General features: G+C 35.1%; 1 protein-coding gene across 1 annotated transcript in view; it reads left to right on the top strand.

The window, feature by feature from the left end:
- Positions 1-25,787, top strand: part of LOC115510631 (WD repeat containing planar cell polarity effector) — a gene marked incomplete at its 5' end in the record, with an annotated part of 394,777 nt that overhangs the window by 153,387 nt on the left and 215,603 nt on the right. The window contains 2 exons of the mRNA XM_032592776.1: positions 1,316-1,504; positions 4,798-4,921. Coding sequence (XP_032448667.1) covers positions 1,316-1,504; positions 4,798-4,921 — 313 coding nt within the window. The remainder of the gene's footprint in view (positions 1-1,315; positions 1,505-4,797; positions 4,922-25,787) is intronic.

The following is a 25,787-nucleotide window of genomic DNA, read 5'->3' as shown; positions in this document are numbered from 1 at the left end:
TCAAAAATAAATAAGCATTAAAAAAATTTTTTTAATAAAAAAAGTGGATTTCTTTCATTTTTTTATTTAAAAATTTTTTTTAATGTTTATTTAAAAAAAATTTTTTTAATGTTTATTTATACTTGATACAGAGAGAGACAGAACATGAACGGGAGAGGGTCAGAGAGAGAGGGAGACACAGAATATGAAGCAGGCTCCAGGCTCTGTGCTGTCAGCACAGAGCCCAACGCAGGGCTCCAACTCACAGACCGTGAGATCATGACCTGAGCCGAAGTCGACTGAGCCACCCAGGAGTCCCGATTTCTTTCATTTTAAAAGGATAAACTAATGTACTTATATTGTGCCAAGATATTTTATAGTAAATATTAGCTGTGAAGGGCATCACTAGCAGGATTAACATTGATCATTTCTTCAGTAGAAAAGAATAGTCTTTACTTTTTAAAATTTTTTTAAAGTTTTTATTCATTTATTTTGAGAGAGACAGAGACAGCATGAGTGAGGGAAGGGCAGCTAGAGGAGAGAGAGAATCCCAAGTAGGCTCTGCACTGCCAGCAGAGAGCCTGACGTGGGGCTCAAACCCATGAAGCCATGAGATCATGACCTGAGCTGAAACCAAGAGTTGGACGCTTAACCAACTGAGCCACCCAGGTGCCCCAAAAAGAATAGTCTTTAAATGCCAATTTAAACTAAATTCGTATGTGGTATCTATGCAAAAACTATCAATTGAGAGCACCCATTAATAAAAACAGACTTCAAAGCATATATATAGTCATATTTGTCATGGCTATTTGTACTTATCCCCACCCACACCAAAGTATGTGGGGCTGAAGAGTAAAGGCAACTTAGAACTAATAGAGCTAGTCAGTAAGAATTGTGTTCACATCAAAACCCTGTCTGTAAATGTATATAACAGAGGCCTAAACAACTGGTGCGAAAAATAGGGTTAGCTATTGTGGTCTACCTAAAAGTGAATAAACAAGAGAAGAATCTTTAGGTAGACCACAAAAGCTAACCCTATTTTCCCCATCTGTTGTTTAGGCCTCTGCTGTATATGTTTAAAGACAGGCTTTTGATTGAACATAGTTTGATTATGTGGAGTATAAATTAATTAATATATGCTGAATGACAGGCATAAGATAGATGGAGTTGGTAGCTGGTAGCCACAAAATCATATTATTCTTGCCCCCCTAAATCCCACATTTCTAGCACTTATGCAGGAAATGATTATTTTTCCTTTATGGAAATGTTAACTCTATGTTTGTTAATCTACTTGTTATTTTCAAAAGAATCACTTGGTTTTACTTTTTTGTGACAGGTATCTTCACACGAGGACAGCTGGGCCTGATAGACATCATATTCCAATACATTCACTGTGATGAGATATATGAGGCGATAAATATCCTGAGCAGTATGAACTGGGACACTCTGGGCCACCAGTGCTTTATCAGCATGAGTGCCATTGTAAACCATCTTCTTAGACAAAAGCTCACTCCAGAGAGAGAAGGTCAGACATGGAATATATTTCATAAATGGATTTTGTATATATATGAAGTACATTTTATTGAGTCCACTATGTTTTGAGGATTTTTTTGAATTGTATTATCAGAGATTAAAAGACAAATGTTAATGCCCTATTAAAACTGACAAGATCAGATATCAAATAATTATCCATATGGTACTTAGTGTGTAGTATTTGTCAACATAAAGAAGAACTTTTTTGTGTATACCTGTGTTGGAACTCACAATGCAGTCATTGTACATTTCAGTCTAAGTTCATGTGTGTAATATGCTCAGATCTTAAACTTTAATTGAGAATTCCATGTACTCTGTAGGGGCTGGTAGACAGAGGGCCCCAAATAAAGGTCCTTATTCTTCCTTCATTTTAGACATCAGTATTTTTCTGTCATACTCCAAGTCTTTTGTCTAGATGGTAGTCCTTACCACTGATTTGTGTGTGTGCTGTGTGTGTGTGTGTGTGTGTGTGTGTGTGAGAGAGAGAGAGAGAGAGAGAGAGAGAGAGAGAGAGAATGAGAGAATTGTGGCCCAGGCTGCTACTCCTTGTTTTCATTTTAACTGGTAGTTCTGATACCTCTCTGCCTACTTGGATTCCTCTGCTTTCCTTCAGTAAGTAATTATGCCCATAGGATCTCAGATAAGACATTATTTTTTAAGTGAGCTCTGTGCACAGCATGGAGCTTGAACTCACCACCCCAAGATCAAGAGTTGCCTGCTCTACTGACTTGAGCCAGCCAGGCGCCCCTCAGATAAGACACTTTTTAAAAAAAGAGAAAAATAATGTGCACATACAGTAATGAAATTCATTTTTGTATTTTCCAATTATCCAGTGTATGTTATTTTTATTATGAGTTATTAATATAAAATGCACCTAAACATTCTTGCACTTGTGTCTTTATTTCAAATCTTTGCAAGAAGCATTGACATTAATGATGGGAAGTCCTGGACAATGAAAAATGTCCCTAGGTAATTTACAAGGTAGAGAAAGCAGGAAATATGTCAAAAGGTCTTCACTGGAGAGCTTTTTCCCTACTATTTTCTTTGAATGTTTATAGATTATCTTCTTCCATTTCATTATGTTTCCAAAGTAACCAAATTGTGTAGATAAAATTCTGTACCTAACCTTCATTTTAGTAATTTTAAAGAACAGGTTCCTTCAGGAAGTTCACATCATGGGACTTGGCGCAACTCTTAGGAGGCCCACAATAAATATTTATTTAATGTTAATTGAATGTGCTCTTTGGAGGTAGTCTAACCCATCTCTGGAGGGTCCAGTATTTCTACAGTGAGAAAATGCCTAGCACAATGCTTGGCCTACCATAGGTATTTAATGAATATTAGTTAAAAATAAAAAGAGTATAACTTTAAATTAGGTTACTAGATATTACTGTAATATTTCTGCCTACAGAGTTATCTCAAGTACTTATTTCTTAGTATTGGTACCCTCTCAGAGATTAGGTACATAGTAGGGGGTTAAAAAGCAGAATATGTAAGGAAAGCCTGTTATAGTATACACAATATGTGTAAGAGATGCTAAATTTACAGTTGAAGAATTGTAGAGAAGATAAAATATTGACTGTCACTCAACGACACTGAGAAATTGCTAGCACCTTGGTGAATTTGTGTTGTAAGATTCCAGTGTTGTAAGAAAGGTTATTAGGGAATTCACAAATGGGCATTATCAGATTCTTGCTTTAATAAAGGATATTTTCAAGGCACCGTGTTGGGAAGATAGGGAAATGAAAAGCTTGTATGATACTAGGCTATTAAAATAAAAGACTTGCATGATGCTGGATTATCAGAATATGCACATTTTAAGTAGGTATATGCATTTCCCCCCAAGTAACTGCAAAATACATTTCTAAAACATTCAGAATTCTTCTCTGTTGAGATTTATTCTGTCCGAATCTAACAAACTTGACATGGTAATTTGTTTTCCTTTTATTAGTGGAACCCAGTGAGTTCTTTCATTTGTGCTGTGTTGTGGTTATCTTTGAGATCTTCATTTCTGCCTTAAACATCAAGCTGGGCTATCTAATGAATCTGTAACTGTGCTGGGAGTTATGAGTGTTCCATATAGGTTTGAACATTGCAGAAGTACGAAACATGCTGTCAAGAAAACAAGCAATGGCAAGAGGCTCTGGCTTGTTTTCACAATAGCATTGCTGTATTCAATTTTAATCTAAATTGACTGCTGCTTTGAAAGAAAATACCTCTGAAGTTCATCTTACTTTACTGTCTAGATTTGAGATTAAAAAAAAGAAATTACTAGCAGCTTAGCCAAGTCCATAGCAATTACTCTGATGAGGTATTTAATACTTTCAAACCCAAATATACCTAAAACTAGAGTTTTGCTAAATAAGGAATTTTTTATTCACTCTAGCACTTAGTGGCATAAAAATCAATGGAGTTTTACTGTAAGCTGAAGTTTTCTCATACAGTGCTCACCATTATTGTAATTATATAACTTCCAGGTGTTATATGTAAGGAGAACATACAACACAACCCCAAAGGCATGGCTTGGTAAAATTATGTTTGGGGGAGAAAACACAACCCCAAAGGCATGGCTTGGTAAAATTATGAAGTATGCAAAATGTGCCTTTTTCTCCCAGTCTCTAGCCCTCTGGTTTATCAAAACTTGCTCTCCAATCCTTTTTTCCTAGGAAGGTGTCAGTTGACCAAGAGCAGATTAGCATGACATCCCTCCCAGGGGTGTTAGCTTTCACACTTGGACAAAACCAACAATCTTGTTTATTAGAATGAGATTTAGGGAAGGTATGGGGACTTTCACTGTTTCTTTAAAATTGTCTTAGAAGGATGTTATTACTTCAGTAGGGCTGTATTTATTTTTAAATGTTTATTTAAAACATTCCTAATACTTCTTTCAATCCCCAGTGCAAAAAGGTTAGTTTTCTCCTTTTAGGTAAAGAGTAAATGTTCAGCACACTGTGAGTTGATTCTACTGGAAATACTAGTTCAAACTGTGTTACTTTGATGAGTCACTGTTTTAATTACCCATTTGTGGTGAGAGGTTGGTTCATTATGGATTTCTTCAGTTTTGACAGCTTTTTGTTGCTCAGAGTCATTGTCAGCTTTGCCTCAAGTGAAAGTTTATACACAGGTTTGTTTTTGTACCAGCTGTCATATTTTAATTTCATCTTTCCTGCAACAAGCTCATATTTCATCCAAGTTTGCAAAACCTGACTGACTGCAAACATGAGTATTCTGTTGTAATTGAAGGAGTTTCACTTGTTTCAGTGCTGCTATGTTTGAATTCCACAGCACAGCTTGAGGCAAGCCTTGGAACCTTCTATGCTCCAACAAGACCACTTCTGGATACAACTATATTGGAATACAGAGATGAAATCAGCAAATATGCAAGAAGATTCTTCCATCACTTGCTCAGGTGAACAATATCTTGGGATTGATTAATGTCAGACTACCTATTTAAGGAACCATCTTCTTTAATTAGAATATTCCATAATGTGGCTGTTTTCTAATAGTCCATTTCCTAAGAGAAAAAACAGATCTTCTCTTGATACTCTTTAATATGTTCTTGTTTTCCTTTTAATGAATATATTTGAATATTGTTTAGGGTTTTTACACATCATCAGAATGCTTGAATATAACTTCTCCTTTAATATGAAAGCAAACAATACTAACTATGTAAAGCCAATTTTATTTGTAAAGTCAATTTTATTTGTTTTATTTTTATTTTTATTTTTTTGAGAGAGGGGGGAGGGAGAGGGAGAGAGAGCAACTCACAACTGTGAGATCATGACCTGAGCCAAAATCAAGAGTTGGATGCTTAACTGACTGAGCCACCCAGGTGCCCTAGTAATGTTCCATTTTTTAAGATGAGAGGGATATGCATCAGGGTCCATCAAAAACTATTATTCTTTTAATTAAATATATGTGTTGTATACTTTTATATATCATGTATTTTATAACAGGAAGTAAGAGAATTACCAACTTCATGTACCAAAGGTAAGTATTACATCGAGTTGAATTTTGAGTTTTAATTTCATTTATAATCTGTCATAGTTCTTTTTAACTCTTTCAAACAATTTCATGTATTATCTCTCCTTTTTTCTCAGAACATACCCTGTAAGAGGGTATCATTATTTGACAAATAAATAAACTATTAAGTGGTACTTTGGTCTCTACCTAACAGTGAAGCCTTTGGAAAACAGTCTTAAAAGTTGAGAAATGTTGATATATTGCATGAATTATGATCTGTAATTGAATCTTGCCTTTTTATCTGAATGATTTTAGCATATTTCAAGAGACTCTTCATCCTGAATGAAGCTGTTTTCTATGTGTGAACAAATGCCAAAAATACTAGGGCGGATGTCACATTTATTTGGACTTCTTTGCTTTGTTCTATATTTTGTTTTCCTTGTTTCTGAATTTGCCTCCTGCCTAAAGAGCCCAAAAAAGGTTATTCCTAGAATTAAATGTTTTTCCTTGGGGTATATCAGGATTTTCTCATTTCCTTTTTTGCACGCTTTGCTACTATTTCAGTTATCATGAGTGTTTATTAGTTCTTTTGATAGTAGGCTATATATGACATTATGAAAAAAGCATACATTTAGAAGAAATTAAATGAAATAGTTTAAATTGGAATTATTCTTTTTTTTAATCTGCTGTGAAGTTCTCCTGTTTAGAGGAAGAGGAACAGGCTAAATACTTCTTTGTATTTGTGAAGTGCTAGAATTGCATTACTGCCCGTACCTTGTCTAGCCAGTATATTAATACTCTAAAAAGTGTTATTAGATAATGGAATAAGTCCTAAACAGTAAAGACCATCGTAAAGAATTTCAAGTTAAAGATGAAGAAAAGAAGCACCATGCAGAATAGGGATGTACCTAAGGTCACTCATTGGTAAAGCTGACTGAGACTGCCTGAGTCCAGATTGGGCTCTTTTGATAAAGAAGAATAAAATATTACATTGATTTTAATTTCATACAGCATATAACGCATGAGGTCATAGTATGCATGTATGAGGACAGTAATCCATTTTGGTTATTAAAATAACTATTTTTGATACAATTTTGTTTTTATCTTGACATTAGAGGAAGTACACGGATCTTTTTGTCATTAGCAAGTATGAAAACTTATCTTGACAATCTTCCTCCAAATGCAAATGAATCTAAACTTTAAAACTGATTTCTCATGTCCTTTCTTGACACCTTTTTGTATGTGTTCCAAGTGATAAATTTTCATCAAGAAATGTTCCCTGTAAATGTAAATCATGGCTTTTAACATTGAAGATAGAAAGCAGTAGAGGTACAATATTGATAAAACAGCTAAATAAAATGTTTACTATAGTAAAATTTTAAATAGATGATGCAATCTATTTCATAAAATCATTAAGTTGTAAGACGCTTACCTATAGAAGTTGTCTAGAAAAAACTTCAGTGTGTTTTCCTTTATTCCCATACTCACTCTCTTGACACCAGATAGGTGGGAGTTTTTTCCCCCCACACTGACCAATCTCTGACACCTGCAGGGTGTTCTAGAATTCAATTCAATTCTGACAGTAACCAGAGTTAACACAGACCACACATGTAAAGTTATCAATCCTACAGGAGTGCCCTTATTTCAGCTGCCATCTGCAAGTAATAAGTCCCCAGGTTACCCACAGCTTCTGTCCAATTTGGCTACAAATTGGAGTTTCCTGCTACCCCCTTCTCAGATTTGATAATTTGCTAGAGCAGCTCACAGAACTCAGAAGAGCAGTTTACTTACTATTGCCAGTATTTTAAAGGATGTTTTATTTATTTATATTAATTAAAATTTTTTTTGAACATTTATTTATTTTTCAGAGAGAGAGAGAGAGAGAGTGAGTGAGCGAGCATGAGCAGGGGAGGGGAAGAGAGAGGGAGACACAGAATCTGAAACAGGCTCCAGGCTCTGAGCTGTGAGCACAGAGCCTGACGTGGGGCTCAAACTCATGAACCGTAAGATCATGACCTGAGCAGAAGTCAGATGCTTAGCCTACTGAGTCACCCAGGCACCCCCTTAAAGGATGTTTTAAAGGATACAGGTGAACAGCCAGATGAAGAGATGCATAGGGCAAGTTATAGGAGAAGGGACATGAAGCCTCCATTCCCTCTCCAGGAGTGCCACCCTCCCAGCACTTCCACTTGTTCACCAAGTTTGGAACCTTTTCGAACCCGTTCCTTTTGGATATTTTATGCAGGCTTCATTACGTAGGCATGATTGATTAAATAATTGGCCATTGGTAATAACTCAACCTCCAAAACCTCTCTCCAGCCCCAGGTCTGGGGATAGGGCTGAAATGTCCAATCCTCTAATCATGCGCTTGGTTCCACTGAGAACAAGCCCCCATGCTAGGGGCTTTCACAAAGTCTCCTCTGTAATGTAAACTCAGATGTGGTTGAAAGGGGCTTGTTACAAATAATAAAAGACTTTCTTTTAGGAAATTCTAAGGATTTTAGGAATGGGATAAAACCAAATATATATTTCTTACTATAAATCATAATATCACAGAATGCAAATGCAACTGCCTAAGCTAAGTTCAGAAGATGATTGTTCACCTGTCTTCATGAAATAGAATAGTCCTGCAGAACTACTGAATAGGAAGGTATTAACAAGTAAGAACTTTTTATTATAAACAAATAGAAACAATAATAGGAACTCCTAGATATTGATGAAATAAAAGGGCAAATATTTCAAGTGAATGTGCCACATATGAAACTTATTTTACTAACATGGAAACATATTATAAAGGATTAAAAATTAATTGATTCTACTTGTTTATTTCCCCTCTTAACTATAAGACTACTGTTTTCTGACTCCTATGGAACAATGAGATTGTGGCACAGAGATTGCGTCATGCTTTTCAATTATTAGAAAATGGTAAGCAAGTAAGTTGGAAAAGGGAACTTTATTGCCTAGAAATAAAAATAAGATGTTTGTGGGGCACCTGGGTGGCTCATCAGTCAGCAAAGTGTCCGATTTCAGCTCAGGTTATAATCTTACGGGTCGTGAGTTCGAGCCTCGAGTCAGGCTCTGTGCTGACAGCTAGAGCCTGGAGCCTGCTTCAGATTCTGTGTCTTCTTTTCTCTCTGCCCCTCTCCCACTTGTGCTCTGTCTCTCTCTCAAAAATAAACATTTAAAAATTTTTAAAAAATACAATGTTTATGAAATATTTCAGGCAGAGTTTAGTGATACCTGTATTTTCCTTTTCACTGCAACAAAAAGTAAGAGGAACTGATGGAAAGAAAGGGAGATGGATAGATATGTAATAAAACAATATTGTAAAATGATGATAGAATCTAGGTGGTAAATATATTCATTCAACTTTCCTGGATGTTTGAAAATTTTTACAATAAGGTGTTGGAGGGAAATATATATTATGTTGGGGTCAATATTTATACTTAGAGTTCAGGTAAAAAAGGGTAGTGTTTTGGAAATTATTCTTAGCTTTCAAAATGGTTCTTAGCTTATGCAATACATATATATGATAGGCACAAAAATTATTCTGTGACTAAAGTTGTTAACCAGCTTGGTTTCTAAATGGCTTTTTTGGTTACACTTTTCACTAATGCAGCATACACAGTAAAGTAAGTAAAACCATTATATGAAATCAATTCAAAGAATATGAATACTAAAGTAGTTACCTAAGAATATTTAGGAAATAACACAGAATTATTTGCAGAGAAAAACTTCCTGGTCAGATCATCTAAACATGCTGGATAATATATTTAAAATATTTGCTTAAAGTGTGGCAGGAAACTAAGGGAAACACTCAGGTAGAAATGACAAGGATGCTTGATTCCACTAGAGTAAGCAAACTCAAAGTTTGCCTTGAGGGCATGTGCTGGCACCTGGCAGTGAGGAGCTTGGTTTAGGAAGGCTTGTATATTCAGAGTGTAGGAGACAAAGCCTAGGGCTCAAGCAGAATGGGGAGATGGGATCTGAGATCTCCACATCAATCTATGACCATTGGAGGGTAGCATCTTCTCTGAACTATAAGGAAGGAAGGTATGAAAGGCAAGAAGGAATGGTGGGCAAAATATAATACTAAACTTGTAGGAACATAAAAATCAATAGTATAAAACATAAACACTAACATCTAATTCAAGGGATTAAAAATTAAGATAAAATTCTGGGCAATAACAGTATATAAATCAGAAGATGAGTGAAGAAGTTAAAGTATTCTAAAGTCTTTATGCTTTTCAAGAAGAAGATAGAGATACTACTAATACTAGGTTTTATTTATTTTTTTTAATTTATTTATTTTTAATCTTTATTTATTTTGAGAGAGAGAGAGAGAGCGCCCGCGAGCAGGGAAAGAACAGAGAGAGAAGGAGACACAGAATCCGAAGCAGGTTCCAGGCTCTGAGCTGCCAGCACAGAGCCTGATGCGGGACTTGAACCCATGAACTGCGAGATCATGACCGAGCCGAAGTCGGATGCTTAACCAACTGAGCCACCCGGGTGCCCCAATACTTGATTTTATTAAGTAAAATATACACGGTAGAATTTCTGGGGCAATCACTAAAAAAATGCAAACATTATATAATTTTCAAACAAACAGAGTGAATATGTTGGATGGGAACAAATTCATCACAAAAAAAGGCAAGAATTGGGGGAGGGTGCAGCACACAGGGGGACAAAACATTAAAAAAAAGATGGAAAACAGAAAACACGAAATGACGTAGTAGAAATTAATTTAAAAATCAATAATCATTGTCAATGATTTCATTTGCAAAGAGAGAGAGAGACAGAGTGCAAGTGGAGGAGGGGCAGAGAGAGAGGTAGACACAGAATCTGAAGCAGACTCCAGGCTCTGAGTTGTCCTTACAAGCCTGAACTGCAGGGCTCAAACTCACAAACCAGGAGATCATGACCTGAGCCGAAGTTGAATGCTTAACTGACTGAGCCACCCAGGCACCCCTAGATTCATTTTTATTACTGAATATTCTTTTATCTTCTCATGACATATACTATTAGAATACATCCCATTTTATTTATCTATCCTAATGTTCAGGGACATTTCTGTTGTGTTTAGGGCTACTATAAAATATGTTGCTCTTCATGTACATGTCCTTGGTGGATATGTATGGATCTTTGTAAATTTATTGACCATTTGGAATTTTTTTTTTGTAAATCGTCTATCCATTCCATTGGAATTTTTACCTTTTTTATGGATTTTTAAGCAAACTTTGGATATTATTGATAATCTTTCATTTGTTGCAAATATCTTTTCCCATATTGCCATTTGTTTTTCAGTCTATTACATGCATGTTGTTGTTGTTGTTCCTAAGGGAGTTTGATAAGGTTAATTAATATATGACTATTCTGCATTATGGTTTCCTAATTCTTAGAACTTCTCTCCCCAGCATTATAAAAATACTTACCTTCTTTTTTCTTTTTTTTTTTTTTGGCCTTTTTTAAAAATTTAAATTCAAGTTAGATAACATACAGTGTAGTCTTGACTTCAGGACTAGAACCCAGTGATTCATCTCTTACATATGGCACCCAGTGCTCTTCCTGAAAAGTGCCCTCCTTAATGTCCATCATCCATTTAACATTTAACCCATCCCCCCCCACACCCTCTCCAGCAACCCTCAGTTTGTTCTCTGTATTTAAGAGTCTCTTATGGTTGGGGCGCCTGAGTGGCTCGGTTGGTTAGATAGCTGACTTTGGCTCAGGTCATGATCTCACGGTTTGTGGGTTCGAGCCCCATGTCGGGCTCTGTGCTGACAGCTCAGAGCCTGGAGCCTGCTTCACATTCTGTGTCTCCTTCTCTCTGCCCCTCCCCCACTCATGCGTGTGCTCACTCTCTCTCAAAAATAAATAAACTTTAAAAAAAAAAGAGTCTCTTAGGGTTTGCCTCCCTCTCTCTTTTTATCTTACTCTTCCTTCACTTCCCCTGTGTTAATCTGTTGAGTTTCTCAAATTCACATCATGATATGTCTTTCTCTGACTATTTCGCTTAGAAAAATATACACTCTAGTTCTATCCACGTTGTTGGAAATGGCAAGATTTCATTCTCTTTAATTGCTGAGTAGTATTCCATTGTAGATATTTGCCACATCTTTTTTATCCATTCATCAGTTGATGGACATTTGGGCTCTTTCCATAATTTGGCTATTGTTGACAGTGCTGTTTAAACATTGGGGTGCGTGTGCCCCTTCACATCAGCATTTTTGTATCCTTTGGATAAATATGTAGTATTGCAATTGCTGGGTTGTAGGGTAGTTCTATTTTTAATTTTTAAAAAATTTTTTTATGTTTATTTATTTTTGAGAGTGAGAGACAGAGCATGAGTAGGGAAGGGGCAGAGAGAGAGGGAGACACAGCATCTGAAGCAGGCTCCAAGCTCTGAGCTGTCAGCACAGAGCCCAACGCGGGGCTCGAACCCACAAACTGTGAGATCATGACCTGAGCCGAAGTCGGATGCTTAACCAACTGAGTTACCCAGGTGCCCCTATTTTTAATTTTTTGAGGAACCTCCATACTGTTTTCCAGAGTGGCTGTACCAGTTTGCTTTCCCACCAACAGTGTGAAAGGGTTCCCCTTTCTCCACATCCTTGCCAACATCTCTTGTTTCCTGAGTTGTTAATTTTAGCCATTCTGACAGGTGTGAGGTGGTATCTCATTGTGGTTTTGAGTAGTATTTCCCTAATGATGAGTGATGTTGAGCATATGTATGTTAGCCATCTGGATGTCTTTTTTGGAAAAGTGTCTATTCGTGTCTTCTGTCCATTTCTTCACTGGATTATTTGTGTTTTAGGTGTTGAGTTTGATAAGTTTTTTATAGATTTTGGATACTAACCCTTTATCAGATATGTCATTTGCAAATATCTTCTCCCATTCTGTCAGTTGCCTTTTAGTTTTGTTGATTGTTTCATTTGATATGTGGAAGCTTTTTATCTTGACGAGGTCACATTTGCTTTCATTTCCCTTCCTTCCAGAGACATGTCAAGTAAGAAGTTGCTGTGGCCAACGTCAAAGAGGTTGCTGCCTGTTTTCTCCTGTAGGATTTTGATAGTTTCCTGTCTCACATTTAGGTCTTTCAACCATTTTGAATTTGTTTCTGTGTATGGTGTAAGAGAGTGGTCCAGTTTCATTCTTCTGCATGTTGCTGTCCAGTTTTCTCAGCACCATATGCTGAAGAGACTCGTTTTTTTTTTCATTGGATACTCTTTCCTGCTTTGTCAAAGATTAGTTGGCCATATATTTATGGGTCCAATTCTGGGTTCTCTATTCTGTTCCATTGATCTGTGTGTCTGTTTTTGTGCCAGTACGATACTATCTTGATGATTAAAGCTTTGTAATACAGCTTGAGTCTGGAATTGTGATACCTTCAGCTTTGGTTTTCTTTTCAGCATTACTTTGGTTATTCAGGGTCTTTTGTGGTTGCATACAACCTCTGTTTTTTTTAATCACCTTTATGACTTTATATTCTACATTTTATTCTTTAATACTGAAAATAATTTTGGCGAAATAACACATAGATCCAACTTTATTTTCTCTCTTCTCTCTGGGCACTTGTCCTAAGATCCATTTTCTCATGACTTGTGAACTTACTGTATTCCATACTAACAATTACAGAATAACTTTAGGCAGCAGTCACAAAGTCATGCTCATCCACTAGAGTCTATATATGCATGCATACATGTGTGCGTGTGTGCACACACACACACGTACATACATGCACACATGCACACACACACATTTTAAGAATTTGAGTCAGCATTTAAAAATTGACATTGCAGGGGCACCTGGCTGGCTGTGTTGGAAGAGCATGTGACTCTTGTTGGGGTCATGAGTTCCAGCCCCACATTGAGGGTAAAGTTTACTTAATTAAAAAAAATTGACATTGCATTAAAACATAATTTATGATTTCTCTTAAAAAAAAAAAAACCTCACTGGATTATTTGTTAATAGTGAACCTGCATTTTTCAGACAACAATCAGAGCAGAATGGCACATGTCCCATCCATAATGGGTTTACATCCTCCCTTTTGTCACAGATTCCCACCAGTTCTTCTTGCTTGTTACATTTGGCCTATTAAATATATATCTATTGCCTGCCTGTTTTATCAGCATTTAATTTATGGGCTCTATTTCCAATAATCTATCCCCATGCCCTCTCCATACCATTTCATTTACTATAACTTTGTGTACAATATGAAGCACTCTTCAAAATGTCTCTGAATTATAAGTTTTTAAAATTTCAGATGAACTCTAGGGTTCTTTGTTACTTTGTAAAAAAAAGGAAATCTCATGAGGATTTTGATTAGAATAGTTATGAATATATGGATTAATTTTAGGAAGAATCAACATTTTTGTAATACTGAATTCTGCTCAATAACAGGTTTCTCTCTATTGATTCAAGTTTTCCTTTACATCCCTAGATATATTTTTATATGCGCATATTTCATGTTGACTCCTCTATATTTTATTGTAGTTTTTTCCTATTTTGGGGTAAGATGTTTTTTTAAATTCAACTTCTAATTTATGATTGTTGGTATATCAGAAACTATTGATGTTTGTATACTAATTTTTTAGTGGATTACCTTTTTGAACATTTAAAAATTATTTCTAATAATTATTCAGTTGATTATTTTGTCCAAAGTGGACAAGCATGTTGTGTATAAATAATTATCATTTCCCCTTTCCCATATTTATACTGCTCATTCTTGTGTAGTAAATAATAGTGGCAGTAGGACACTCTTAAATGTGACTTCAACGACAAAGTTGCTGTTCTTTTATAATTTAGGATGATGCTGTCAGTTATTTTGTGATGTATACTTTTTAAAAAATTTTATTAAGGTTTTTATTTTAATTCCAGAATAGTTAGCATACAGTGTTACAGTAGTTTCAGGTGTACAATACAGTGATTCAACAATTCTATACATTACTCAGTGCTCATTATACATGTACTCTTTAATCCCTATCACCTATTTCACCCATCCCCCACAAATACCTCCCCTCTGGTAACCATCAGTTCTCCATAATAATTAAGAGTATGTTTCTTGTTTTGCCTCTCTCTTTCTGTGTGTGTGTGTGTGTGTGTGTGTGTGTGTATTGTTTCTTACATTCCACATATGAGTAAAATCATATGGTATTTGTCTTTTTCTAATGGACTCATTTCACTTAGCGTTATACTCTCTAGATCCATCCATGTGGTTGCATTTGCCCAGATTTCATTCGTTTTTATGGCTGAATAATATTCCATTATATAAATATATATACCACACCACATCATCTTTATCCATTCATCTATTGATGGACACTTGGACTGCTTGCATAGTTTGGCTATTATAAATAAGGCTGCAATAAATATAGTGGTGCATATATCCTTTTGAATTAGTGTTTTGTAATCTTTGGGTAAATACTCAGTAGTGAAATGCATTAGTTTGCATTTCTGCCAACCGTGCACAGAGTTCTAATTTCTCTACTACCTCACCAACACTTGTTATTTTCTGTTGTTTGATAGTAACCCTCCTAACAGATGTGAGGTAGTATCGCATTGCAGTTTTGATTTACATTTCCCTCATGATTAGTGATGTTGAACATCTTCATGTGCTTATTGGCCATTTGTATATCTGGAGAAATTTGTATTCAAGTCCTTTGCCCATTTTTGCATTGGGTAGTTTGTATTTTTGCTAAGTTTTAAAAATTCTCCATATATTTTGGATATTAATCCCTTATCACATGTATAATTTGCAAACATTTTTCCCATTCTGTAGGTTTCCTTTTTACTCTGTGAATGGTGTCTTTTGGTGCACAACATGTTTAAATTTACATAAAGTCTAGTTTGTCTATTTTTTTCTTTTGTTACCTGCACATTTGGTGTCATATCCAAGAAATCATTGTCAAATGCTGTGAAGCTTTCATCTTATGTTTTGTTCTGAGAGTTTTATTGTCTCACATTTAGGTTCTTGATCCATTTTCAGTTAATTTTTATATACGCTTACTGGGTGAGGGTCCAACTTTATTCTTTTGCATGTGGCTATCCAGTTTTCTAAACACCATTTGTTGAAAAGAATGTGCCTTCCCCATTGAATAGTCTTGGCCCCTTTCTCAAACAGTGTTTCATTATAGGGATCTCCTGGCTGGCTGGCTTAGTCAGTAAAGCGTGTGACTCAATCTCAGGGTTGTGAGTTCATCCACCTGTGGGGCATGGAGTTTACTTAAAAAAAAAAAAATAACATAAATAATTTCATTATATATGTGAGGGTTTATTTCTAGGCTCTGTGTTCTATTCCGTTGGTCTATATATCTGTCTGTATGCCAGTACCATACCAATGCTTCACCATTTGTGATTACTTTGCAGTAAGTGGAAATCAAGAATCATAAATCTTCCAATTTGCTCTTGTTTTTCAAAATTGTTTTGGCTATTCGAAGTCTCTTGAGATTTTATGTGAATTTTAGGATGAGTTTTTCTATTTTTACAAATAACATCATTGGGATTTTTGTAGGGATTTCATTGGATCTGTAGATTGATTTGGGTGGTATCAACATTTTAACAGTATTAAGTCTTTTAATCCATGTACATGGGATGTGTTTCTATTTATTTATGTTTCCTTTAATGTTTTTTTAATTTTCATTGGCTAAGTCTTTTACCTCCTTGGTGGAGTGAATTCCTAAGAATTTTATTCTTTTTGATGCTACTGTAAAAGGAATTAATTTTGTTATTGTCTTTTCACATTGTTCATTGTTGGCGTGTAGAAATGCAACTGATTTTTGCATGTTGACTTTGTATCCTGTTACTTTGCTGAATTCATATATTCTAACAGCTTTTTTTGTGGAATCTTTAGGGTTTTCCACATATACAATGATATCATCAGCAAAGAGATAATTTTATTTCTTCCTTTCCAATTTTTATGCTTATTTTTTCCTTTTTTTTTTCTTTAATTGCTCTAGCTCGAATTTCCATACTGTGTTGAATGTAAGTGGCAAGAGTGAGCATCTTTGCCTTCTTCCTGAACTTAAAAGAAAAGCTTTCTTTTACCATATAGTATGATGTCTAGTGTGGGCTTTTCATATAGGGCTTTTACTAGGTTGAGGAAGTCCCTTCTATTTATATTTTGTTGAGCATTTTTATCCTGAAAGGTGTTGAATTTTATCATGTGCTTTTTCTGAGTCAATTCAGATGATCACGAATTGATCATGATTCATTCCGAGATAATCATGTACTTTTTCCCCTTCATCTTGTTAATGTGCAAAATACGTTCATTGATTTTTGTATGTTGAACCATTTTTACATTCCAGGAAATCCCACTTTATCCATTAAAGAATGTGTAATTCTTTAATATAATACTAAATTCTGTTTGTTTAGTATTTTTTTGAAGTTTTTGTGTCAGTATCCATATGGTATATTGCTCTGTAGTTTTCTTATACTGCCTTTGGCTTTGGTATCAAGGTTATGCTAGCCTAGTAAAATGAGTTAGGAAATGGTTCCTCCTCTTAATTTTTTTGGAAAAGTTTGAGAAAAATGGTTATAGGTATTGTTTAATGTATGGTATAATACACTTGTAAAGCTATCAGGTCCAGAACTTTTCTCTGTTGGGAGATTTTTAAGTCCTAATTTAATCTCCTTACTAATTATAAATCTGTTCAGATTATGTTCCTTCGTGTATTAGTCTTGATAGTTTTTGTCTTCCTAGAAGTTTGTGCATTTCATGTAGGTCATTCCATATTTTGATGTACATTGTTCATAGTAGTCTTTAATAATACTCTCTATTTTTGTAGAATCAGTAGTAATGTTCTTACTTTCATTTCTGATTTTAGTAATCTGAGTCTTCTCAGTTTTTTTAGTCCATCTAGCTAAAGGTTTGTTTATTTTGTTGATCTTTTTGAAGAACCAACTTTTGTTTCATTGCTTTTCTCTATTGTTTTTCTATTCTCCATTCATTTATTTCCACTCTAATCTTTATTATTTCCTTCCTTCTGCTAGTTTTGGGCTTAGTTGTTTGTTTATTTGTTTTTTTCTAGAACATTTCTTAAAATGTAAATTAAACATTAACATTTCTTGGGGCACCTGAGTAGCTCAGTCAGTTAAGCATCTGACTTCGGTTCAGGTCATGATCTCACAGTCTGTGGGTTCAAGTCCTGCCTGAGGCTCTGTGCTGACAGCTCAGAGCCTGGAGCCTGCATTAATTTCTTTGTTCCCCCTCTCCCTCTGCCCCTCCCCTGCTCATGCTCTGTCCTCGTTCTGTCTCTCAAAAAAAAATAAATGTTAAAAAAAATAAACATTAACATTTCTTAAAATGTTGATTTTAGATCTTTCTTGTTTTTTAATGTAAGTGCTTATAACTGTAAATTTCCCCCTTAGTGCTGTGTCTCATAGGTTTGGTGTGTTACCCTAAAGTCATTCATCCATAAGTGTTCTCTCATTTCCCTTGTGATTTCTTCTCTGATGCATTGGTTGCTTAAAAGTGTATTGTTTAATTTCTACAATTTTCTGAATTTCCCAGTTTTTCTTATGTGATATATTTCTAACTTCATCCAGTTGTGGTAAGACAAAAAATTGTTTGAAATCTATTGAGACTTAATTTGTACCAACATATGGTACATCCTGGAAAATGTCCCATGTGCACCTGAGAAAATTGTGTATATTGGATAGAGTTCTGTATAGGTTAGATTTAGTTGGTGTATTGTGTCGTTTATGTCCTCTATTTCCTTATGTATCTTTTGTCTGGTTATTCTATCCATTATTGTGAGTAAGATCTTGTGGTCTCCAACTGTTGTAGAACTGCCTATTTCTGACTTCAATTCTGTGGGGTTTTGCTTCATATACTTTGATAATCTGTCTTTAGGTTCATAAATGTTCATAATAGTTTTATCACCTTGCTGTGGTAAACTTTCTATTAATATATAATGTCCTTATTTATCTCTTATAACCTTTTTTGATTTAAGGTCTGTTTTGTCTATGGGGCACTTGGGTAGCTCAGTTGGCTTGAGCATCCAACTCTTGATTTTGGCTCCAGTCATGATCCCACAGTTCCTAAGATTGAACCCCACTTCAGGCTTGGGATTCTCTCTCACTCTCTCCTCCTGCCCCTCCCCTGCTCCCTCTCTCTTTCTCTCTCAAAATAAATAAACTTAAAAAAATAAAGTCTATTTTGTCTAATATTAGTTTAGCTGCTCCTATTCTCTTTTAGTTACTATTTGCATGAAATACCTTTTTCCATCTTTTCACTTTCAGTTTGTTTGTGTCTTGGAGTCTCAAATGAGTCTCTTATAAACAGCATTTGGTTGGGTCATGTGTTTTTGTCCATTCTGCCAGTCTTTGTCTTTGGGTGGAGAATTTATTTCATTTACATTTAGAGTGATTACTCATAAGGAGAGACTTACTTTTATCATTGTGCTATTTGTTTTCTCTATGTGCTATAGTGCTTTTGTCCCTCATTTCCTTCATTACTATCTTCTTTTGTGTTTAGTTCATTTTTTTGTAGTGAAATGTGTAAATTCCTTTCTCATTTCCTTTTGTGTATATTGTATACCTGTTTTCTTTGTGGTCATCATGGGGATAACATTTAAACATCCTAAAGTTATAACACTCTAACTTAAACTTATACTAGTTTAATTTCAGTAGCTTACAAAAAGTCAGCTTTACAGCTCTGTCCCCAATTCTTTCAGTTGTTGATTGCGGAGAATTACAGTAGTCTCCCCTTATCCATGGGGGATATGTTCCAAGACCACTAGCTGATGCCTGAAACTACAGATAGTACTGAATTGTATATATACTGTTTTTTCCTATACATAAATACCTGTGATAAAGTTTAATCTATAAATTAGGCAACAATAACAAGATTAACAACAATAACTACTAATAAAATAGAACAATTATGACAAGCTGTAATAAAAGTTATCTGAATGGAGTCTCTGTTTCTCAAAATATCATATTGTATTGTATCACCTTTCTTGTAATAATTTGAGATAATGTAATACCTACCTGATGAGATGAAATGAGGTGAATGATGCAGGCATTGTGATGTAGCATTAGGCTACTAGTGACCTTCTGACAATATGTAAGAAAGAAGATCACTGGCTTCTGGATCACGGTTGACCATGGGTACCTGAAACTGTGGAAAGCAGAACCACAGGAGGTTCAGGGGGACTGCGGTACATCTTTATACATTGTATGCCCCCAAACATACACTAACAATCCTTTTAAGTGTCTCCTAAACTTTACAGAAAACAAGACTTGGAATTACAAACCAGAGTTACAATAAAGCTAGCTTTTACATTAATACTTGATTTTTAAATGTATCATATAGAAAACAAAACAAAGTACAGTTATAAATCATTATTACAATAATACTGGTTTTTATAATTTCCCATGTATTTACTTTTATTGAGATCTTTATTTCTCCAAATGGCTTCATGTTACTATCTTGTGTTCTTTTATTTCACTTGCAGGATCCCCCTGAGCGTTTGTTCCAGGACAGGTCTAGTGGTCACACACTCCCACAGCTTTTGTTTATCTGGGAATGTCTTAATTTCTCCCTCACTTTGAAGGATAATTTTTTCAGATATAGGATTCTTGGTTGATAGATTTTTGTTTCCTTTTAGCACTATGAATGTATCTTTCCACTGTTTTCTGGCCTCTAAAGTTTTTGATGAGAAATCTACCTATAATCTTATTGAGAATCCCTTGTATATGTGATTAATTTCTTTTTTGCTGCTTTCAGGATTCACTCTATCTTTTGAAAGTTGTATTATAATGTGTATCTGTATGGGTCTCTTTGAGTTAATCTTACTTGGAGTTCATTGAGCTTCTTGGATGTTTATATTCATGTCTTTCATCAATTTGGGAAATTTTCAGCTGTTATTTCCTCAAATATTCTCTCTATCCCTTTCTATCTTCTTCTGGGACTCCTATGATGCATATGTTTGTCTGTTTAATGGTGTGTCACAGGTCCCTTGGGCTCTTTTCACTTTTCTTCCATCTTTTCTCTTTCTGTTCCTGACCCTTGATAATGTCCATTGTTCTCTTTTCAAGTTTACTGATTTTTTCCTCTGCCTGCTTAACTCTGCTTCATATCCATCTGGTGAAGTTTTCATTTTGGTTACTGTACTTTTCAGCTTCAGAATTTCCTTATCATTTCTTTTTCGATTCTCCTTCTGTTGAGATTTCCATTTCATTCGCACATTGTTTTCTTGACTTTCTGCATGTCTTCAGTTCTTTGAGCGTCTTTAAGGCAGTTGTTTTAAAGTCTTTGTCTAGTATATCTGCCATTAGGTTTTTCCTTGGTCAGTTTCTGTTGATTTATTTTTTCTTTGAAAGGACCATACTTTCCTGTTTCTTTGTATGCCTTATGATTTTTTTTGTTGTTGAATGCTGGACATTTGAATATAATAATGTAGTAACTCTGGAAATCAGATTCTCTTCCTTACCCAAGGTTTACTGTTTTTTGTAATGGTTATTGTTTTTTGATCATTTTAGGTGTTTCTGTGCCAAGATCAGCTTTAAGTATAAACTTAATGTCTTCTCAGGTCTTTTCTGAGCTTTTCCCTGGCTATGCAGGGTCATTTTCTAATTTTACTATATATGCAGTGGCTTCTGAATCTCCTAGTCTTTAATGGATGACTCTCAAAAGAGAAGAAAGCAAAAGATGAAGAAGGGGAAAGAGGACCCTTAAAATCCCCTGAAATTCATTTCAGCCAGAGGGGAAAGGGCTTGTAACAATGCCCGGGGAGAGCGGGGGAGAGACACAACAAAGGTGGCTCCCTGGCTTCTTTGTACTTATGTGTTCAGAAACACCAATTAACGATCAAAACACAGTTACCCAGTATTTGGAGGACAGGATCCTTTCCCCCATCCTAGCTCCCACAGTTATGAAAGTTGCTCCAGGAACACATGCAGAGATGCTTGCCATATGGTTGGGGTTGGGGGATTGGTAACTGCTACTGTGGTAAGAGCTGGAATTGACCAAAATTAGCCTCAACTTACCTTCAAAGTCTTTCCCTGGAAGTTGCAAGCCTTCAGTAGATTCCAGAATTCAAAAATAGTTACATCAGGCAGATTTTGACAGGGCAGTTTTTGTCTAGGTGGGCTGACAGATATCTGGTGCTTCTTATTCCACCGTCTTCCCAGAATCCTCCCTGTTAGTGTGTTTTTAAATCATGTTAGCTGAACATTTGTCTCTTCCTAAGCTACTAAGAGTCTGAAAAATATTTTGTATCTTATTGAATGCCTTTTGGAGATCTTCAGATAGGATTATATGCCCCTTTATAAAGATAGCCTATTTTATTTATTTATTTTGAGAGAGAGAGAGAGAGAATGTGTGAGTGGAGGAGGGGCAGAGAGAGAGGAAGACAGAGGATCCCAAGCAGGCTCCATGCTGTCAGCTCAGAGCTGGACATGGAGCTTAAACTCAGTAACCGTGAAATCGTGACCTACTCTGAAATTAAGAGTCAGACACTTAACCTACTGAGCCACCCAGGTGGCTTTTGTTGACACTTTTATTGACAGATCACTAATAATAAACCATCCTTATATTATTAGAATGTAATACTCTGATCGTAACTATTGAAGCAGATGTAAATAGTAAAACTTGACCTAAAATTGAATATTTATAATAAGTTGATTATTTCAAAATAAGGGCATACCAATTTTGCTGATGCACATGAGCCTCAACTTGATTTCTCTTTTGAGCAGTAATTACGTGAAATCATCATTCTTGCAATGATATTTGAAACTTGGGCTTATCCCTAGAATTATAAGAGAAAAATCTTGATAATGAAGAGATAGAATAGAATCATAAAATATATTCAATCCAAAAGAATGTCAGAAAAAAATACAATTGAAAAAAAAATAGTAATGTGGAAGATTTAAAACCAAAACTTATCAATAATCATATTATATGTAAATGGTCTAAACACTCCAGTTAAAAAAAGAGAAACCACACCAGAAAGAACAGATAACTACTGGAAATCAGGACATACTTGAGATAATCACAGTGAATGTAGATGAAAAGGCAAAGGAATTAAAGCAATTAGAAATATGTATTAGATATAGAAGATAGATAATTCAACAGTAGGATAACGAGAAAAGATGATGTACTCAAATATATAATACAAGAAAAAAGTCCCTGAAATGAAAAAAAAATCAAACAGTGCAATCTAAGAATATTATACCTAGTTGAAATTTCTGTCAAGATTAGACATAATAGGCAAATAAATCAAACAGTAAAGACCTCAATATAACACCTCTGAACCTTTTGTGGAAAAAATGCTTAATAATGAGCATAAATAAAAGTCTTCTCAAAAATGGAGAATCTAACAGAAAAACAAAGAAACCTGGTAGTAAGCAGTCGTTTTGTGAGTAACTAATACTAAACAAGTATAGAAATTATAATTAGAAAAGTAATAGAATATTATCTTGGATAATATAAAAAAACAGAACTGTATTAAGAATTGGAAGTTGGAGGAAGGGGAGATGGAGAAAACATGAGTCATTATCTTTCAAAACAGAATCAGTAAATCCTGTTTAAAAGGAATATAAATTCTTTTAAAAACCTGAATATTTTTAATATCTTAACTTTAAAGGGATCTTTTAGGAAATAGCCTGTGTTTAGGAAATAAATAATCGAAGGTTATTTCTACAAAACTACTTTTCTTCTTTTCTTTAAAGCAAAATTAAATTTTTTCTCTTAACTAACAAATAGGATGTGTAACATAAAAGCCTTTATACAGAAAAGAATTTCTTGGTATCTCTCCATCTATTTTATATACCTATACAAAGATACCCAGATGATGTGTACCTAATGTGAACAATGGAAATTTAAGGGTATTTATTGCATATTTTGAGAGAGAGAGAGAATATGTGAGTGGAGGAGGGGCAGAGAGAGAGGAAGACAGAGGATCCCAAGCAGGCTCCATGCTGTCAGCTCAGAGCTGGACATGGAGCTTAAATTCAGTAACCATGAGAAATTTATGGGTATTTATTGCAATGTGGGAGTGACTTATATTTTGATATTTGTCCTTTTGTGTTGTTTGAACCTCTTTTTATGAATATGTACCCATTTTAAAAAGAGAAGGGTGACTATTTTGTGCATAGTAGAACACATGTAATTAAAAAGTGGAAGTATATACAGTTAACCTTTGAACAACCTGGTTTTGAACTGCATGGGTCCACTTATACTTGGATTTTTTTCATTCTGCTATAGAATTAAAAATGTATTTTCTCTTGCTTATGATTTTTCTTTTTTTCCTTATGATCTTCTTAATAACGTTTTCTTTTCTCTAGCTTATTTAATTGTAAGAATACAATATATAACATACAAAATATGGGTTAGTTGATAGTTTATATTATCGGTAAAGCTTCCAGCCAGTAATAGGTTATTAGTAATTAAGCTTTTGGGGAGTCTAAAGTTATACATGGATTTTCAACTGCACAAGGAGTAAGGCCCCCACCCCATGCACTGTTCCAGCATCAACTGTTTGAATCTAGATTAGTTAACAATGATAATTATGTTTTTCTTTATACTTCCCTATACATTTTTTCATTTCTAATTTTTAAGCTTTTGGTTATAAATTAAGAACAATACTAAAATTGTACCCCAAGTCATAATTTTAGGGACTTGTATGTTACAGGAAAACTGAAGCAGAAAGTATGCCTAAGAGTAGCCTAGTTTGTAAATAAAACATTCATGCAAGCACAGTGGTTGAGAAAATTAATTTGTGGAAACAAAATTTTTGTGTTAATATCAAGTAAATAAACTAAACTCTGAAGGGTCCAGCTCATTTTTCAAATGTATATGAACATCTCAGAGATTGCACACATTCAGCCTGTCTCCTAGACTACATTAGAGAAGCAGAGCTAAGCAGACCAGGGTTATTAGCTTAGTTCATTTTCCTGATGGTACTGTATCCTACTCATAGTCACGGGGACTGCAGTATTAATAAATATAGCACTGATGACCAAGATAAGAATAACACATTTTCTTTAGAGTATTATTTTTCTATTTTCAGGCCTTTCTACTTTCTTACCTCTCTCTCCCTTCAACTACCTGTCCCTACTCACACACACAACTGACAGAAAAATGGGAATCTGTTGACCTTACCTGTATATGCATGTGAGAATACCTCATTAAAAAAGAAAAAAATAAAACCTCCCTCCTCCAAATTTTCAAGTGAATTTTCCATCCCTAAAGATGCTGTGAATCTTGGAGCTTTGCTGCCTCATCCCCTCTCTCTTTGACAAGTATAGCTTTGTTAGTGTTGCCCTCACTGTAATTCTCTGTTCCCACTCCTCTCACTTGCACTATCTGCAAAAGAATGAAAGATTAGGCTGGTGCTTGGACAGGTCATGTGATCCCAACATACAACTGAGTAGGAGGAGTTTTCTACCCTACATGGTGACACACGTGCTTGGTGTAGTATGAACTATACTCACGTGATTTAGTTTCAAACCACTTTTTTTTTTAAGTTTATTTAATTATTTTGAGAGAATGCAAGTCGGGGAGGAGCAGAGAGAGAAGGAAAGAGAGAATCTCAACCAGACTCCATGTTTGGTATGGAACCCTATATGGACCTCGATCTTACAACTGTGAGATCGGGACCTGAGGCAATATCAAGAGTCTGATGCTTAACTGATTGAGCCACCTAGGCGCCCCCAAACTACTTCTTTATTTTCGCTTCCTGTGGAATCTTCTCCAAATTTTTCTTTAGTTTTTGAAAAACCATTTATTCACTCAACAAATAGGTATTTACTGTGTGTCATCTACTATGCCAAAAGTGCAGAATATAGCTCAGAGCTCTGTCTGCAACCCCATGCTTAATATAATTTATCATCAGTGGTAAACGATCAGTTTCAGGATATTCAAATTTATACATTTATTACCTCACTAGCTATTCTGCCCACAATATTACATTATAAGTATTAATTGCTTTATATTAAATATAATTTATGCAAATATATTCTGTGCAATATATGCAATATATTTGCACACTATGCACATCTTTGTGACATTTCCTTTTCTAGTCCTTCTCCATCTTACCCCTTTTGTGTAGTTTATTTCCTTTTCAGTGACTTAAATATAGTTACTCTTCAAGAACTTTGATCTTTGCTGACTACATGCCTACTTGATTGAAGTCACTATGGATTTTGACCTTGTCTCTCTCAGTGCTAGAACTATTCCCTTCCTTTCCTCCATTTAGTCCTGCCATGAAAACACTCTATGGGGACCAGCAGGAGAGATGGAAGAGAGAGATACACTTAAATGATTTACTAAGTTCCTGTTCCCATAGTTAAAACTGTTGAGATATCACATG

This window comes from Lynx canadensis, chromosome A3 (assembly GCF_007474595.2).
Source record: "Lynx canadensis isolate LIC74 chromosome A3, mLynCan4.pri.v2, whole genome shotgun sequence".
In the NCBI taxonomy this organism is placed as follows: Eukaryota; Metazoa; Chordata; class Mammalia; order Carnivora; family Felidae; genus Lynx; species Lynx canadensis.
Note: the sequence above shows the minus strand (reverse complement) of the source record. Positions and strands in the feature narration are given on the sequence as shown.